This window comes from Phacochoerus africanus, chromosome 15 (genome assembly GCF_016906955.1).
Source record: "Phacochoerus africanus isolate WHEZ1 chromosome 15, ROS_Pafr_v1, whole genome shotgun sequence".
In the NCBI taxonomy this organism is placed as follows: domain Eukaryota; kingdom Metazoa; phylum Chordata; class Mammalia; order Artiodactyla; family Suidae; genus Phacochoerus; species Phacochoerus africanus.
The window spans coordinates 58,981,415-58,995,712 of NC_062558.1; the positions used below are offsets into that span (position 1 = coordinate 58,981,415).

At 46.7% G+C, this 14,298-nt stretch overlaps 1 protein-coding gene across 3 annotated transcripts in view; it reads left to right on the top strand.

Moving 5' to 3' along the window:
* The window catches only part of SIPA1L2 (signal induced proliferation associated 1 like 2), a 232,180-nt gene that overhangs the window by 109,155 nt on the left and 108,727 nt on the right, over positions 1–14,298 (top strand). For all 3 annotated transcript variants that reach the window (XM_047760317.1, XM_047760319.1, XM_047760320.1), the window contains exon 3: positions 7,855–9,576. In XM_047760317.1, the coding sequence (XP_047616273.1) occupies positions 8,097–9,576 (1,480 nt within the window). In that variant the 5' untranslated portion in view covers positions 7,855–8,096. The remainder of the gene's footprint in view (positions 1–7,854; positions 9,577–14,298) is intronic.

The window sequence follows — 14,298 nt, forward strand, 5'->3', positions numbered from 1 at the left end:
TCCCGAGGAGCATCAGCATTTAAAGTGGACCCAAGGAGGAGCCAGCAAGGAAACCAAAAAGGAGAGGATCAGGAGTCATGTGTTCCATGCATGTGTCATGACATGTTGAATCAGTACTTTGGGATAGTTTGGTTTTCAACCATTTCAGTTCAGATGGATGAATGTGAGCTAATTGTGGGTGCTAGCTAAGTGGGGGAGGGGGAGCAGCAGAGAATACAGTAAACTAAGACCTACTGATGATGATAGCGCATACGGCCACTTAATCACTTCATTTAGAGGGTCACACAAATCTTCGATTTGACCTCTTATTCACCATGGATAACAATTTAGTATAACATACAGGTGCCAGTGTAGACAGAATTCCTTTTTTTTTCCTTTTTTTTGGCCGTGCCAGTGGCATGTGGAAGCTCCTGGGCCAGGGACTGAACATGAGCCACAGCAGTGACCTGTGCCACAGCAGTGACCTAAGCTGCTGCAGTGACAATGCTGGATCCTTAAGGATCCTTCACCAGCCAATCCACAGGAGAACTCCTAGACTGAATTCTTTTTTTCCATTTTTTGGTTGGCCATGCCTGTGGCACATGGAAGTTCCTGGGCCAGGGATTGAACCCGAGCCGCTGCAGAGACAATGCCAGATCCTTAACCTGCTGTGCCATAGAGGAACTCCTAGACTGAATTCTTCAGACACTTTTTATTTGGGGGGGTGAGGGTCATCTCTGCTTTACTTTGATGTCAAAACTTCACTACACCCAGGGCATCAACTTTTCTGGGATCACTTGAGAAATTCTTCCACATAGCAACATGGAGCACTTCAAAAAATCATCTCATGCTCTGGTGAACATTCCACCCCCCCAAAAAAGAATTATTAAATCATATGTTACCCCTATGTTATAAAACCTCAAGGAGACAAATTTTGCTCTTCTAAAAACTATTCTCATGCCCCACAATATTTATCACTGGTACCATCCCAGTGTTTAGTTCACAGTCGATGGCTGAGAAATTTTCCTGTCCGGATCTACCAAAAACTTAGCGAAGTCTGACCAGTATGGAAGGTCTGTTCCCATTGATGACCATTATTGTTGAGTTCTAGCTTTTATCAGAAGTGCATGGTCTCCTATGATAAGAATTTGAGGTAAAGGACTGTTTGATGGCTGTTTCGTTATAACTTCATTTAATAGGCTGAGTGGACCCAAACCTCGTGATGTTATGAGAAGTGCATTTCAGGTGACTGATCGGACCTTGAACGTGAACACACCTCAGCTCTTTCTGGCCCGCAGAGAGGTGAATGGGGGGAAACCTTCCTTCCTAATTTTTTTCTTTTTTTTGTCTCTTTAGGGCCGTACCCGTGGCATATGGAGGTTCCCAGGCTAGCAGTCCAATTGGAGCTGAAGTCTCCAGCCTGCACCGCAGCCACGGCAGCTCGGAATCAGAGTTACATCTGCGACCTACTCTGAAGCTCACAGCGACGCTGGATCCTTAACCCACTGATCAAGACCAGGGCTCGAACCCATGTCCTCATGGATGCTAGTCGGGTTCGTTAACCACTGATCCACGATGGCAACTCCCCTTCCTTCCTCTTTTTATTTGCTGCTCAGTTACGCATGTCATTATTGGGGCTGATGGAATATGAGTTTGAAAAATAAATGTTTTTACAGACTTACACTTTTCTTATAAATCTGTCATATCATTTTAACCACTTTTTTCCTTGAATGAAGCTGGTAATTTGTACATTCTGTGGTTTTCACTCCATTTTCTACAATCCTGGTAAGTGGCTCGATTATAGCTATAATATTGGTCTTGAAGGCTCACTGATATCTCATGGAAAACTTTGGAAAATATTCTATTTAAGACAATTATGCTGAAATATCACATTTTCTCCATTTCTGTTCTCTCCTTGAAAAGTTATTACTGAGCTCATTAGCATGAGAACAGATGATTCCTTCCGGCTCTGAGATTCTGTGATGTCTCTCAGTGGTTGGTTGCTGCCTCCATTTAGCCCTTCCCAGCTCAAGCTGCCCTGCCACCCATGAGGTCACACAGGGCAACATGTGGATTTGTGAAGTGCCTGCAGGGTGCTGGTGACAATTTTTTAATTTTTTTCTGGGTAGTGGGAGCCATAGAATTTGCTGCAATGAAAGAGTAACTGGAAACTATTGTGCGTATGGGGGGAGGTATCCTTGACATTAAAAATGAACCTGGGGTTCCCGTGTCATGGCGCAGTGGTTAGCGAATCCGACTAGGAACCATGAGGTTGCGGGTTCGGTCCCTGCCCTTGCTCAGTGGGTTGGCGATCCGGCGTTGCCGTGAGCTGTGGTGTAGGTCGCAGACGCGGCTCGGATCCCGCGTTGCTGTGGCTCTGGCATAGGCCGGTGGCTACAGCTCCGATTCGACCCCTAGCCTGGGAACCTCCATATGCCATGGGAGCGGCCCAAGAAATGGCAAAAAGACAAAAAAAAAAAAAATGAACCTAAGGAAAGGAAGAACACCATCTGGAGAAACAGGCTTGAGGTCCATTTTTCTGTTTTTTTGTTTGTCTGTTTTTGGCCTCATCTACTGCATGGGTGAAGTTCCTGGGCCAGGGATCAAACCTGAGCTATAGCAGTGATAATGCCAGATCTTTAACATGCTGTGTCACCAGGGAACTCCTTTTAATTTTTTAAAAAATTTTTAATTTTTTTTTTAATGGCAGCACCTACAGCATATGGAAGTTCCTGGGCCAGGGAACAAATCTGAGCTGAAGCTGTGACCTATGCCACAGTTCTGGCAACACTGGATCCTTTAACCTGTTGAGTCAGCCCAGGGATGGAATGGAAGCCTCCGCAGCAACCCGAGCTGCTGCAAACTCCATTTTAATTGAAGATCATTCTCAGATGTGCTCTGTCTTTGCTGTCCTGGCAAATGGTCAGTGTCCAGGTTCCAAGAGTTACTGGGAGAGGAGGCTACTGCTGAGCCCTCATTGCTGATTATTGTTATTGTTATTAATTAGTATTATTATTGGTCCTCTTTATGAAGTCCTCAGGAAGGAATTAAATGACTTTGCATTTTTTTCTACTTTTCTTCTCTCTTTTTTTTTTTTCAGTCTTTTTAGGGCCGCACCCACAGCATGTGGAGGTTCCCAGGCTAGGGGTTTAATCGGAGCTGTAGCCACAGGCCCACACCACAGCCACAGCAACACCAGATCCAAGCCACGTCTGTGACCTACACCACAGCTCACGGCAACGCCGGCTCCTTAACCCACTGAGCGAGGCCAGGGATCGAACCCGCAACCTCATGGCTCCTCATCAGATTCACCTCTGCTGAGCCATGACGGGAACTCCCTGCATTTTCTTTGATGTTTACTTTTTTGGGCACCACGCCAAGGTAGCATTGTGAATTCACTTAACCATGAGGTTAGAAACACAATACTTTGACGTTGTCTTTAAGCAGGATTAAGGCAAGTGCGAGCAGAGGATAAGGCTGGTCCCCATACCCTGCACGTATAGGGATCTGATTCATTTTATGCTTTCTTAATATTTCATGAAATAGGGCTTTTCCTTTTTTTGGAAAAAGGTCATGACAGTTTTGTTGGAGCATTCCCTGTGTCTGCCAGTCGGCCACTCTCCTAACCAGTGCTGCACAATATGTTGGAATGAGAACGGTGTGAAATCACAGGAGGAGGGCAGGAGTGGACCCTCAGATGTGCATTATATCAGGTCCAGGCTCTTGGGTCCATTGACCTTCATCTCTAGCTGGGATGAACATGAGGCCCAGGTGCCCTTTCGGCCAGGCCCTGAAGGTATGGTTTCCACTTGCCGTCCTGTTTTGAAGTGGAACTCTTCTCGGGCATACATCCAGCTCCCCAGGACACTGGCACTGTGCCATCCACAGAAACATGGAGCTCTGTGACCCACTGGCGGTTTTGCATGACTCAGGAGGGGACAGGAACTGAAGGCAGGATTGGCGATTTAGGCCTCCTTATTCTTGTCATGTTTGGGAATGGGCCTTTAGCCTAAGATGCTGCTGAAATGATTAGAAGACAGAGTGTGGCATTCTTTCTTCTTATACACTTAGAAGACCTGCCTGTCATCACTGCCTTCAGTGGGTACAGAAATGGGAGTGGGACGTGCTCTTTACAGAGTAAAGCAGTTGTTGAATGTAGATTCAAGGTAGCATGTTGTAAGGGTTTGGGTATGATAGTCCTGCCAAGAGTTAACAACTATGTGTTTTTGTCTGAGTTTCTATAATCAACATGTTTTTGGAGTTCCCTGGTGGCCTAGCACTAGAGGACTTGGAAGTGTCACTGCTGTGGCACAAGTTCAATTCCTGTGCGGGAACTTCTGCATGCTGCAGGCGCAGCAACTTTAGATGAAGTTTACTGTTCAGCTACTATGTCAAGGATTTTTCTGGCTTTGAATGCTTTAAATTGTTAGCGGCACATATATAAAATGTGTTGAAGGATGTGTTATGATGGCATTAAAGCAGGGCTCTGGCCCAGAAGGCTCTGACCTTGATTTGGATGCAAATACCAGCACCATGACTTTCATTTATCCCTGGACCAGACAATCTATGCAGTACCGTCGTATACAGTAGTTGTGGACATCAGATTTCCTGACTTTGGTCTGTAGTTGAATCTAAGTATGATCTCTTGGAACATTTAAAATTGGTATGGAATACGCAGAAACCTAAGTCAAACTGAATAAGCAAAGAAAGGTGATCAGTTGGCTCAGGCTGCTGAAAGATTCCATGGGTGGAGCTGGTTCCAGAGCTCTGTCCCTAGGTGTCCTTTTCCTCACTTGGTGCTATGTCCTGCTGCTGTTCCCATTCTCACTCATTTCTGGACTGTGAGCCCCAGCCGCTCCATCTTCTGTTCTGCTGCTTGAGCAGTGCCAAGAATCAGAGCACCAGCGTTGATCCCCAGAGCACAGCCTTCTTGGTCCTGGCTTGGCTCCTGGGATCATCTCTGGGCCAACCACTGTGGCCTGAAAATGCAGCCCTTTCATTGGTCAAACCTGGGTCACATGTTAGGGGCGGAGTTAGCCCCACATCACTTAAATGTTTTTAGAGGTATGGTTCCCATTACCAAAAGAAATGGGAAAAATCAGTAGCTGTCTACTACAGCTAATATTCTTATCACTTAGACAATTTAAAAATCCAAACTGAAGGAATAGTCTCAGATTTCTTGGGGAAAGGGGTTTGTGTGCTTCTAGGAGTTTTTGTGCATTTTGGCAAGCCTAATTTGATAATAAAAATTCAGCACTGATTCTTCTATTTTTATTTGCTTTTGTTTCATGCATTCAAGTTTTAAAGTAATAATCTTTACATTTTGACAGTATCTTAGTGTCTTCAGTTTCTGCCAGAGATCTGTGGAGTAAAGCTTTTGTATTTTTAATACTGTCTGTTACAAACAATGATAAACTTAGAATTGTAAATGGATGTGAAAGCTCAGAAGACCAGCTTTCAGCTAAGTGTCCCAGCCCCGTGACCTCTGATAACTTTATGGTTAGTTTGTCCAGAACAGATCATTCAGTGTCTGTGTCGTCCTTGCTAATTCTGATTTTCAGCTTTCTGTGTTGTACTCGTTCCTGGCAGGTGGCTTGAACTCAGCGCTTCCCTGTGGGGTATGTAGGTGGGTTGCTGGTACTGGGAGGTGCTGGTTTACTGGCGATGGGGTTGGACAAGGATGACCAGCACCTTGGGAACCTTCTGCCTTGACTGCTGTGTGCAGTGGGGACACTAGTCTTCATTCTTTCTTTCCTGGTTTCTTTTGGTACATTTTGTTCTTTTGTTTTCTAATTTCTTAAGGTGGTGAGCACTTAGGTCCTGATTCAAGGTCTAGACACAACACAGCTCAGTGTTTGGAACGAGGTGCTGGGGAGGGCATGGTTCTTCCTTCTGTAACAAGGATGCTGATAAATGAGTAGTCAGTAATGAACATGAGCATCCTATTAATACCTCGAGAATTCACATGGCTCTGCACCAACCATTCAAAGTAATTCTTACCCTTTCACATTGTGTTGAGTGTTGTGTAGGCAGCAGACTTAGCAACAGAATGTAGAGATTATGTAGAAGCCCAGTAGGGTGTCAAATACCATTTCAGGCAAGAGCTATCAGGCAAGAAGTTGCTTTCTTTCGTGTCTCAGTTTTGTTTTTTGTTTTTTTTTTCAGTTTCCAGGAAAGGATTTGATGATAATCTCAATTATATAGAAAACAATGATACTTGAGAATCATCTGTGGTTCTTTTGAATATAGTAATTCTAGGTGACATAGAGAAGATGCAGTCAGCTCTGGTCTCACTCTGAGAACCCTGGGAGATGCTGGTCTGTTCAGTGCACAGAAGCATCTGACCACTCTTCCCCTCTCTGTTTGCCACATCTGGAAATATCATGGTTTCCTCAATTATGAAGCTGCCGTGGGAACAGACAGCATGTTGTCCTGCCCAGACCAATTTTTTTTTCCCCCAATGGGGGAGAAAGCAAGCTGTCATCATAAGAAAATAGCCTCTATTCCAAGAGCTCACCCCATGGTCATTGCAAAGCCATTAAGAACCCATTGGAAACAGCCCTTACACTGCTGAGCTGGTTGGAATTTTAACATTATTTCTAACTGAATTGCAGTTATTTTTGATGCTTTGGTGAAGGCTGTGGGAAATCAGCTACATTATACCTTGATTATCATCATTATTTTCAGAAGAAGTAGAGTCATTCTTTTATTCTTGTGCCAACAGTAAGATTCCCAGGCAGCCATGCCATGACTTAGGGAAATATGTAATATTGGAAAATATTTTTGTTTAATAAAAGATAGAATCAACTGAAAAAAATTATTTGTAATTAAAGAAGAGTCGATTAGGTCAAATTTCTTCCAGCCTCAAAGGTAAATTGCGGTATTTTAAGTCTCTAAGCCTTTATTTTCCCTTGCACCTTTGTCAACTTGCTCCTGGTGGAATGGACTAGAAAGTTGTACTTGTTCAGATACCAGATTCTTCAAGACTCCTTTCTCCTGTCAGGGAATCTGTCAGCTCCTATTTGCTTGCAGGAGAGCATTCTGAAAATTCACTGTTAATATCTAGTTTTCATCTTTTTGTTGTTGGATATTTCGAGTTTAACTGTTTTGAAAGAAAATTGAAAAACAAAACAATTATCTGAGCATTGTGTTACTCTCACAACTAAGTGACGTGTTGCCTGACTATATTAATAGATAATGTTGATACCGTGATGAAAGGCATCGTGCCTGGCTTTGAGGAGCTTGCAGTTAACTAGTGGGAGGAGACTGGTAACCAGCATTAAGAGTGTAAGGGAGGAGTTCCTGTTGGGGCTCAGGGGGTTACAAACCTGTCTAGTATCCATGAGGATGTGGGTTCAATCCCTGGCCTCTCTCAGTGGGTTAAGGATCTGGCATTGCTGTGAGCTGTGGTGTAGGTGGCAGATGCGGCTCAGATCCTGAGTTGCTGTGGCTGTAGCACAGGCTGGTAGCTACAGCTCCGATTTGACCTCTAGCTTGGAAACGTCCATGTGCCTAAAAAAGCAAAAAATAGATAAATAAGAACATAAGGGAAATTGCTGTGATGGTGTGGATGCGGGTGCTATGGAAACATAGGAGAAGCACTCTGCTCAGATGCGGGCTGAGGGTGGGAGGCACTGCTTGGTTGTGTGATGTATATTCTAGGCCAAGTAAAGCAGGAAGGTCCAGTGTCCCAGAGAGAAAGGGGCGGGATGAGCAATGGTGCGGCACCATGAAACTTCAGGAAAATCTGGGGGTGGTTGGAGACAGGCAGATGTAGGAGAAGACAGAGAAGAGCCACCTGAAGAATGTATTGGACTTGAGCTGTAACGATTGTTAATGACCTGGGTTTGTTTTTTTATTTATTTTTTAATTCAGGTGAAGGAGATACTTTTGGCCAGATGTACTAAGGGATGTTTCTGAAAAGGACAGGCGTGTTCAAAGTTACTACAACAACTGAGAAACTGTTTGGTTTTGGAGAGACCATACTCAGAGGATGTTGTTTGCTTTTGGTTAACAAGAAGAAAATACAGCTGTCACAGAAGGCTTTGTAAATAACAATGCAATTTGATTTCCATCCATCTTTCTGGTGAGAGTTGGAACTTTTTGCCTCGGTAGACATGAGCGACCCCAGGCAGTCACAAGAAGAGAAGCACAAGCTTGGCAGAGCCTCTTCCAAGTTCAAGGATCCTCCCAGAATCATGCAGTCCGATGACTATTTTGCACGAAAATTTAAAGCCATCAATGGCAACATGGGACCTGCCACTTCTTTGAATTCCTCCAGTTCCAATGAGACTGGTTGTCCAGCCAATGGTACCCCGGCCGTGCCCAAGATGGGTGTGAGAGCAAGAGTGTCTGAGTGGCCCCCTAAAAAGGACTGCTCCAAGGAGCTGACCTGCAAGGCTGCCCTGTGGGAAAGCCGGGCTCAGACCAGCTACGAGAGTGTCGCATCCATTATGCACAACGGGCAGAATGACCAGGGCGACGGGCAGCAAGAGGAGCAGCTGGACCTAGACTTCGTGGAGGCCAAGTATACCATCGGAGACATTTTTGTCCACTCTCCGCAGAGAGGGCTCCACCCCATCCGGCAGAGAAGCAACAGCGATGTCACCATCAGCGACATCGATGCCGAGGACGTCTTAGACCAGAACGCGGTGAACCCCAATACGGGGGCCGCCCTCCACAGGGAGTATGGGAGCACCTCTTCCATCGACCGGCAGGGCTTGTCAGGGGAGAACTTTTTTGCGATGCTCCGAGGGTACCGGGTGGAAAATTACGACCACAAAGCACTGGCCCCTTTCGGGGTCCCTGAGTTTTTCCCCTGCGACCCCGCCATCTCTCCCAGCCTCCACGCGGCAGCGCAGATTTCTCGAGGTGAGTTCGTCCGCCTCTCAGGACTAGACTACATGGACAGCGCTCTCCTCATGGGGAGAGACAGGGACAAGCCTTTCAAACGGAGGTTAAAGTCGGAGTCGGTGGAAACGTCCCTCTTCCGGAAGCTGCGGACCGTGAAAAGCGAACACGAGACTTTCAAGTTCAGCTCTGACCTGGACGACGGGCGGCTGGAGAGGGGCGTCCGCCCTTGGAACTGCCAGCGGTGTTTTGCACATTACGATGTCCAGAGCATTTTGTTCAATATCAATGAAGCCATGGCCACGCGGGCCAACGTGGGCAAGAGGAAGAACATCACCACCGGGGCTTCTGCAGCTTCCCAGGCTCAGGTGCCCGCCGGCCAGTCGGGTGGCTGTGAGTCCCCGCTGGGGAGCAAGGAGGACCTCAACTCCAAAGAGAACCTGGATGCCGACGAGGGCGACGGGAAGAGCAACGAGCTGGTCCTCAGTTGTCCCTACTTCCGAAACGAGACCGGCGGGGAGAGCGACAGGCGGATCGCGCTGTCCAGGGCTAACTCGGCGCCTTTCAGCTCCGGGGAGAGCTGCTCCTTCGAGTCGTCCCTCAGCTCTCACTGCACCAACGCGGGCGTCTCTGTCCTGGAGGTGCCCCGGGAGAACCAGCCCATCCACAGGGAGAAGGTCAAGCGCTACATCATCGAGCACATCGACCTGGGCGCCTACTACTACCGCAAGTTCTTCTACGGCAAAGGTGAGGGGAGCCTCCTGGGGCTCGGGCTCCTTTCCCTGGGGCCCCCTGTGATATGGGGCTGTGAGGCGCAGCACCTCCTTATGGGTACTTAGTTGTCCACTGGGTTGGGCCTCCCCTGGACCCTCTATCAGTGCCAGGCTCAACGCTTCTTTAGAAATCCCCAGCTCCCTGCCCTCGCGGATTCCTAATCCTTGACATGGAAATGCCTCTCTCTGCCTGTCATGAACATCATACATGTCAGACTTTATTTATTTATTATTTAAAATTTCTATTTATATAATTTAGTTTTTGGCTGCACCCTGGGCATACGGAATTTGCCGGGCCAGGGATCAAACCTGTACCACAGCAACGGCCGGAGCCACAGTAATAATGACAATGCCAGATCCTTAGCCTGCTGGGCCACTAGGAAACTCCCAGATTTCATTTTGATTTACCCCTTATAGTAAGTTCCCTTGTGGCATAGCAGGTTAAAGATACAGCATTGTCACTGCTGTGACTCGGGTCCCTGATGTGGCATGAGTTCCATCCCTGGCCCGGCAACTTCCTCAGGGCCAAAAAGAAAAAAAAGAGAAATAGAAAAAGAGAAGTTTCAGTTGTGGCTCAGTGAGTTGAGTCTGACAACTAGTATCCCTCCACTAGGATGCAGGTTTGATCCCTGCCCTCACTCAGTGGGTTAAGGATCTGGCATTGCTGTGGCTATGACACAGGCCGACAGCTGGAGATTCTACCCCTAGTCTGGGAACTTCCATGTGCCACAAGTACACCCCTAAAAAAAAAAAAAAAAAAAGAAAGAAAGAAAAAAGGAAAAGATTTACCCCTTTTACCCCCTTTAAGCTATCTTCTCTGATAAGCTCCATTGCTTGTTTATTCTGCTGAATAACCTCTTATCCTTTACAGTGGATCATTCTGGGCCTTTTCCCTCTAGTCTTCTCTGTACTTTTCTCCCACACCTTTGCTCCATCTTTTTAGCTTCATGTCTTCACAGTATGTATTGGAAGTGTTAAGGAAATCTTCATCAAAAGACTGAATGTGTGAATTAGCCTGATAGATGAGTCTAGTTTTCTTGCGTACAAATAATTGCTTGGTATTGTTATTTTAGAAATTCTTTAAGTACATTTAAAACAAGTGATGTTTTATTTTTAATTATATGTTCAGGCTTGAAAGATGCATTTCTCAGAAGTCATGTAGTTGAGCCCTCAGCCTTTCAGTACATGTCCCCGGGGACATGAGAATCCGCCCGGTTTGAGAGGTTTGAGGAACATGTTCCATGCTCATAGCGTCACACACGCCAGATAGAACCGGCAGGGACCCTGCCCTGCCTTCTCAGGGGCCAAGACTGACTTCCTCTGCCCCTTCCTTCTTGGACAGCACACTCTTCCAGGCTCCTTTTCTCTTTCCAGTTCCACTGCCACCCCTCCTTCTATTCCCAGGTGTCACCTCTTGGGGCACCAAGGAGGTGGAGGTGGCCAGCCAGCCTCAGTGTGCCTCCACGTGTCCGGTCCTCCCGCCACCATGGATAACTAACTGCAAGCTGACTCTACTCCGAATGTGTTGAATATTGGTTTCTGTCTTCAGCTTGCCTATAATCTCTGACTCCAGCTGTTCCTTTCTGGGGTGGATGGGGGTGTAACTCTGACCACAGGTGGTCCCCTCATCTGCTTCAGTCCCTGGAGACTTTTTTCTTTTTCTTTTTTGGCCACCCTGTGGCCTATTGGCTTCACGGGCCAGGGATCGATTCTGAGCTTCAGCTGCAACCTATGACACAGCTGCAGCAACCCTGGATCCTTAACCCACTGCCCTGGGCTGGGGATCGAACCCATGTCCCTGCTGCTTCAGAGACACATTGATCCTGTTGTGCCGTGGTGGGAACTCCCCTGAAGCCTTTTTAGCACCTTTTCCCATGGACTACAAGGCAGAGACAGTGCAGTTATCAAGTTAATAATTCCCCTCCACTTTTGCATCACTCCAGATTGAACCAGTCTTCCGTAGTCCTGTAGTCCATCATCCTAATATTGTGAAATCATATGAATCAGAGGAACGAAGACGATGCTGATAAGCAGCATAGGTAAACAGGCAGGCACTGCATGGCCACCGGCCACAGAGTTCTAGCTGACTTTCAGTTCTTCTGCTGATGATGTGATGGAACTAAAGTAATTTTGTCAACATCTTGGTTCCCCAGATGTGTCCCCTGCATGTACGGCTCAGTCCTGGCTTCCAGTGGGCATCAGTATCACCGTTCCAGCCAGTGAACTCACAGAACCTTGGACCTTCTTTTTAGCCTCTGTCAGAAATAGCTCATGACTGTTCAGACCGGGGCAGCGCATCGTAAAACTCTGCTCACAAAAGAGTTCCTGTTGTGGCTCAGCAGGTTTAGAACCCGACTAGTATCCTTGAGGATATGAGTTGCATCCCTGGCCTCCCTTAGCGGGTTACGGATCCAGCGTTGCCACAAGTTGCAGTGTTGGTCACAGATGCGGTTCAGATCTGGCATTGCTGTGCCTGCAGTGTAGACCGGCAGCTGCAGCTCTGATTCGACCCCTGGCCCAGGAACTTCCATGGGCCGCAGGTGTGGCCCTAAAAACAAAACAAACCCCACTCACAGATGCTCTCGAGGTAGAAGTTAGTTATTTTTGGAGAGAAAATTTTTTATCAAGTTTTTTTTTAATTGATAAAAGCCGAGGCTATCAGTGCTAGCAATAAAATGATCTCTTGAATTATTGTGCCCCACATCCTTAGGCATTGAGTCATTCTGGCTAGCTGAGTTTTGTAAGCAGTTCGAGATTCACCCTTTAAAAATCAGTATGTGAAAACTAGATAGATGTGTGCATATGTATTCATGCATATTTATGCAAATACTTAGCACCAGCATCTCATTTGTACTCCTTTGCATATCTTAGTCTATTAAGTGTCCCCACCATATATGGAATGAAGAACTGATGTTTTCTGTTACAAGGGTTGCCACCATTTGATACATTTAATGTCCTTATGTGTCTTAAATGCTGCTCCCCTACACTCCCCATCCCAGGTGGTGCTGTGTGCAGGGGGCATATGCAATACCCTGCTTTTGCTCCAGGCTCTTCAGAAATGGAAGTTGGGGTTTTTTTCTTGGTCATTTTGCATCTTATTGTCCATAATTTGCCCCAACTGCATATGCATGCAGTTATTTTTAGTCCCAGATAGTTTCTGTTGCTCGAGGAGAACTTTGTCCAGGTGCAAGCACTGCAGCCAAGGGTCCCAGGTCCCAGGTTGCAGCCTGTCCCACGTAGGGTCTGTTCCATGAGATGATTTAAGTTTGCTAGATTCTGTTAGTCTTCTTGACCGCTTTCTGTAGTTTTTTTCTCTTGAACTTTTCTCACTCTCACTTCCTGATAACTTTAGATCATCTGTGAGTGGTTTATTTCCTCCACTTTTTCTGATTTGCTACTTAGGATTTTCCAGGGCTTTAGGAATGACATCATCCAACTTTGAATGTGAAATCAAACATAAATAAGCTCCAAAGGAAAACCGAGCATAGACGCCCTGTGGTCGAGTTGTATGGGGGTGTAGACATGTGGTTTGACAGTTCCGGCGTGCCAGGCTCACTCTGCTCTGGGAATGAGCCAGACAGCTGAATTCTGGATTCCTTTGCAAAGCCTGCAAAATGAGGGCTCAGCGTAGCCATCTCTAAGGCCCTCTGCCTTGTGCTCTGCAGTTCTTTGCCGGTCACGGTGCCTAGCGTGGGGCTAATGGGACCTGGGGGCAGGACAGAGCACGAGGAGACAGAATAAGTCGCAGCCCAGCCCTGCCCCTCTCCCTGCTTCCCCCTACAGTGGTGACCTCTGCTTGCTCTCTCTTATATTTAGCTTTTCCCCTGTGGGCCTCTGTGACTTCAAGATGCAGTTGGCTCCAGTAGGCTCTGCTGCTGCTTTCCGCAGAGACAGGAAGGACTACGGGCAGAGGCAGCAGCCCCAAGTCCCCATGCTCGGGTAGCCAATGCCTCCTCTGGGTGGGTGTGGATCCCAGCCTTCTCCCATGGACCTCATGCTTAAAAGCATTTGTTGGCCTGATAAAGTGCAGTTATTAAATTAATGATCCCCCCACCTTTTGCATCAGCCCAGATCCATGCCAGCTTCAGCCCCTGCACTTCATATCTGCCAGCACTTCACAAGTTGCAGGAACATCATTGCGTTTTAAAAACAGAGGCCCCTGGAGACTGGCCCACCCAGAGGGAGAGGGTGTCTTTGCAGGCAGCTTTTTGCTTTCCCTTTTTTTTCTCTTTTCTCTTCTCTCTGTTTTTCTCCTTATTATTGTTGTTGTTTGTTTTGTTTTTTAATTTTTTTTTTTGGTCACGCCCACAGCATGCTAAATTTCAGGCTAGGGATTGAACCACGCCACCCCACCACAGCAGCGACCCAGGCCACTGCAGGGGCAACACCAGATCTTTAACCCACTGCACCACCGGGGAACTCCTCTGTTGTTCTCTTTGGAAGCAAGCTTTCAGGGAATCTTTTCATTCTTTCCAGAATGCCTTTTAGTTTTCTTATTCTTTGCTGTTTCATGTGAAACTTTATTTGCAAAAGAGTGACATGGCTCCCAGTCGCTGGGAAAGGTTTAAAGAACCAGCTTTAATGAGGTGGTTGACTCTTTATTGGGTAGTTAAGGTGCTCTCATGTGGTGGGTGCTCTCCATGCCGAGGTGTATTCCTATGACACAGAGTCACTGAATGGCTTTTAATAACTTTGC